Below are 2,642 nucleotides of genomic sequence, written 5' to 3' on the forward strand. Positions count from 1 at the left end.
TATATACGCATTCCTTTTCTTATCTTCCATCATAGTCTATTCCAAGAGATGGGATATAGTTCTCTGTGCTATAGAGTAGGACTTCATTGCTCATCCATTCTAAATGTAGGCATTTGTATCTATTAACCCCAAACCCCCAGTCCTTCCCACTCCATCCCCCAGCAATAGTAATTTTAAATGAGCATATTTGGTTGTGGAATTCAGAAAAGACAGGGATTAATAGGAGAAGTTTTAGGAATTTCACATCTTTTGTTATAATCAACTCTGTTTACATTCCACTGAAAGAAGATATACAGAAATTATGACCAGGTGGATTACCAGCATTAATTCTAAAGACTTGTAGGATTTCTCTAGTGACTCAGCAGCCGCTCAGGTAGAGCAGATGTGGTGCGAGTTCGATCCCTGGCTCTGGAACTTCCACATGTAGTGGGCATGGCCCAAAAAGCCTCATATAGAATAATAATAATAATAGTAATAATAGCAGTAATAACAGCAGAAAACCCTTGTATGGTGTTTATTCTATTCCGGGCAATTTTCCAAGTGGTTTGAATATATTTACTCATGTATTCCTTTAAGGACCCTGTGAAATAAATTCAGTTATTCTTCATGGTTTAAATATGAAGAAATTGATGCACAGATATTAATAATTTGCCTAAAGTCACAAGCTGAATGAATCATAACTTGAGCCCAGACAATTAAGCTCCAGAATCCATGCCCCAAGCCACTGTGCCCTGCTACCCTTCTGGTGCCATTATATGATTCGTGATACATAGCGCTTTTGTTTTTGTTTTTGTTTTTCTACCTGGCTGATATCATCTGAAAGAATTTCATCCCCAGCCTTTGTTTGGGGTTTTTTTTGTTTATGCCTTTCCTTTTTTTTGCAGGGGGGAGGGGGAGTTACTCTAGAAGTCCTCGTACCATAGTCTTCTCATTAACATAATGGTAAGAATGTTTAATACCAGCTTTCTGGCCACGCTATTGTATGAATCTTGGAGTAGCATGAGCCACCCATACGAGCACATTATCAAATAAAGTGATATTGTCCTGCCTGACATTCTCACCTTACTCCCATGTTTAATTCGTGTGAACCCTACTGATGTCCCATTTCTGCCTTATTTTTACCAACAGAATATGCAGAAGCCAGAGGTCAGTGATGACAAATTACACTGTGTTAACAACCTTCATCTTGGTGGGACTGACAGATGACCCAGATCTTCAGATTCTGCTTTTTATCTTTCTGTTGCTCACCTATCTGCTGAGTGTGATTGGGAACCTCACCATCATCACCCTCACCTTTGTAGATTCCCGCCTTAAAACCCCTATGTACTTCTTTCTCCGGAATTTCTCCTTTTTAGAAGTCTCTTTTACCACTGTCTGTATCCCCAGATACCTGTACACCCTTGCCACTGGGGACAACACAGTGACCTATAATCCTTGTGCCACTCAGTTATTTTTTGTTATCGTGCTGGGTGTGACCGAGTTTTTTCTCCTGACTGCCATGTCCTATGACCGCTACGTGGCCATCTGCAAACCCCTGCATTACACCACCATCATGAGCAGCACAGTCTGCATCAGGTTCCTTCTTGGCTGCTACGTGATTGCTCTGATCATCGTCCTCCCGCCCTATGTAATGGGCTTGGACCTCGAGTTTTGTGACTCGAATGTCATCGATCACTTTGGCTGTGATGCTGCTCCCATCCTGAAGATTACCTGCTCAGACACAGCCTTCATAGAGCGATTTGTCTTGGTCCTGGCTGTGCTGACCCTCCTGTTCACCTTGGTGTGTGTAATTCTGTCCTACACCTACATCATCAGGACCATTCTCAGATTTCCTTCTGCCCAGCAAAGGAAAAAGGCTTTTTCTACCTGTTCTTCCCATGTAATTGTGGTTTCTATCACTTATGGAAGCTGCATTTTCATCTATATCAAACCACACGCAAAAGAAGGGGTTGCCATGAATAAGATGGTGTCAGTATTGACAACGTCAGTTGCCCCCGTAATGAATCCCTTCATTTATACTCTGAGGAACAAGCAAGTGGTACAAGCTTTCAAAGACATGATCAAAAGGGTTGCAGCTATTTCAAAAAACTAAAAAAATAGTGAACGTAAAAGATCGAAATGTAAAAGAACGTCCTGTACCTATTTTAACAGTCTTGTTGAGACATAATTTAACTAAAATTTACTACAAAATTTACCAGCTGTAACTGCACTGTCAATTAAATCCTAGTAAGTTAACAGAGTTGTGCCAATCACCACCAAAATCCAGTTTAGAGCATTTCCATGACCATACACATTCTCCTGATGACCATCAGCAGTAGATGACCCCCTTTATCCCCCAGCCCCCAGTAAAACCACTGACTTGTTTTCCATCTCCTATAAATTTGCCTTTTCCAGACATTTGTTATAAATGGAAACATAATATGTATTTTGTGTCCACCTTCCTTCCTTTAGCATAATATTTTTGAGGTTCAACCACGTTGCAGCATTTATCAATAGTTTATCCTTTTTTATAGCAAATAGTATCATTGCATGTTTATTCATTCACTAGCTGATGAGTATTTGTTTCCATGTCATTGTGAGACATTTGTTTTCATTCTTTTGTACCGAAAGTGGAATTGTTGAGTTGTAGAGTATCTATAAAT

General features: G+C 40.1%; 1 protein-coding gene across 1 annotated transcript; it reads left to right on the forward strand.

Annotated features, from left to right (window-relative positions):
• Positions 1,154 to 2,092, forward strand: LOC110260575 (olfactory receptor 6C2-like). The gene has a single exon (XM_021091231.1). It carries the CDS (start codon positions 1,154 to 1,156, stop codon positions 2,090 to 2,092), a length of 939 nt encoding a protein of 312 aa, XP_020946890.1.

Source organism: Sus scrofa, chromosome 5, assembly GCF_000003025.6.
Source record: "Sus scrofa isolate TJ Tabasco breed Duroc chromosome 5, Sscrofa11.1, whole genome shotgun sequence".
In the NCBI taxonomy this organism is placed as follows: Eukaryota; Metazoa; Chordata; class Mammalia; order Artiodactyla; family Suidae; genus Sus; species Sus scrofa.

Bases quoted from the DNA above. Each gene is read 5' to 3' on its own strand.
- LOC110260575 (XM_021091231.1), top strand. From the start codon at position 1,154: ATGACAAATTACACTGTGTTAACAACCTTCATCTTGGTGGGACTGACA.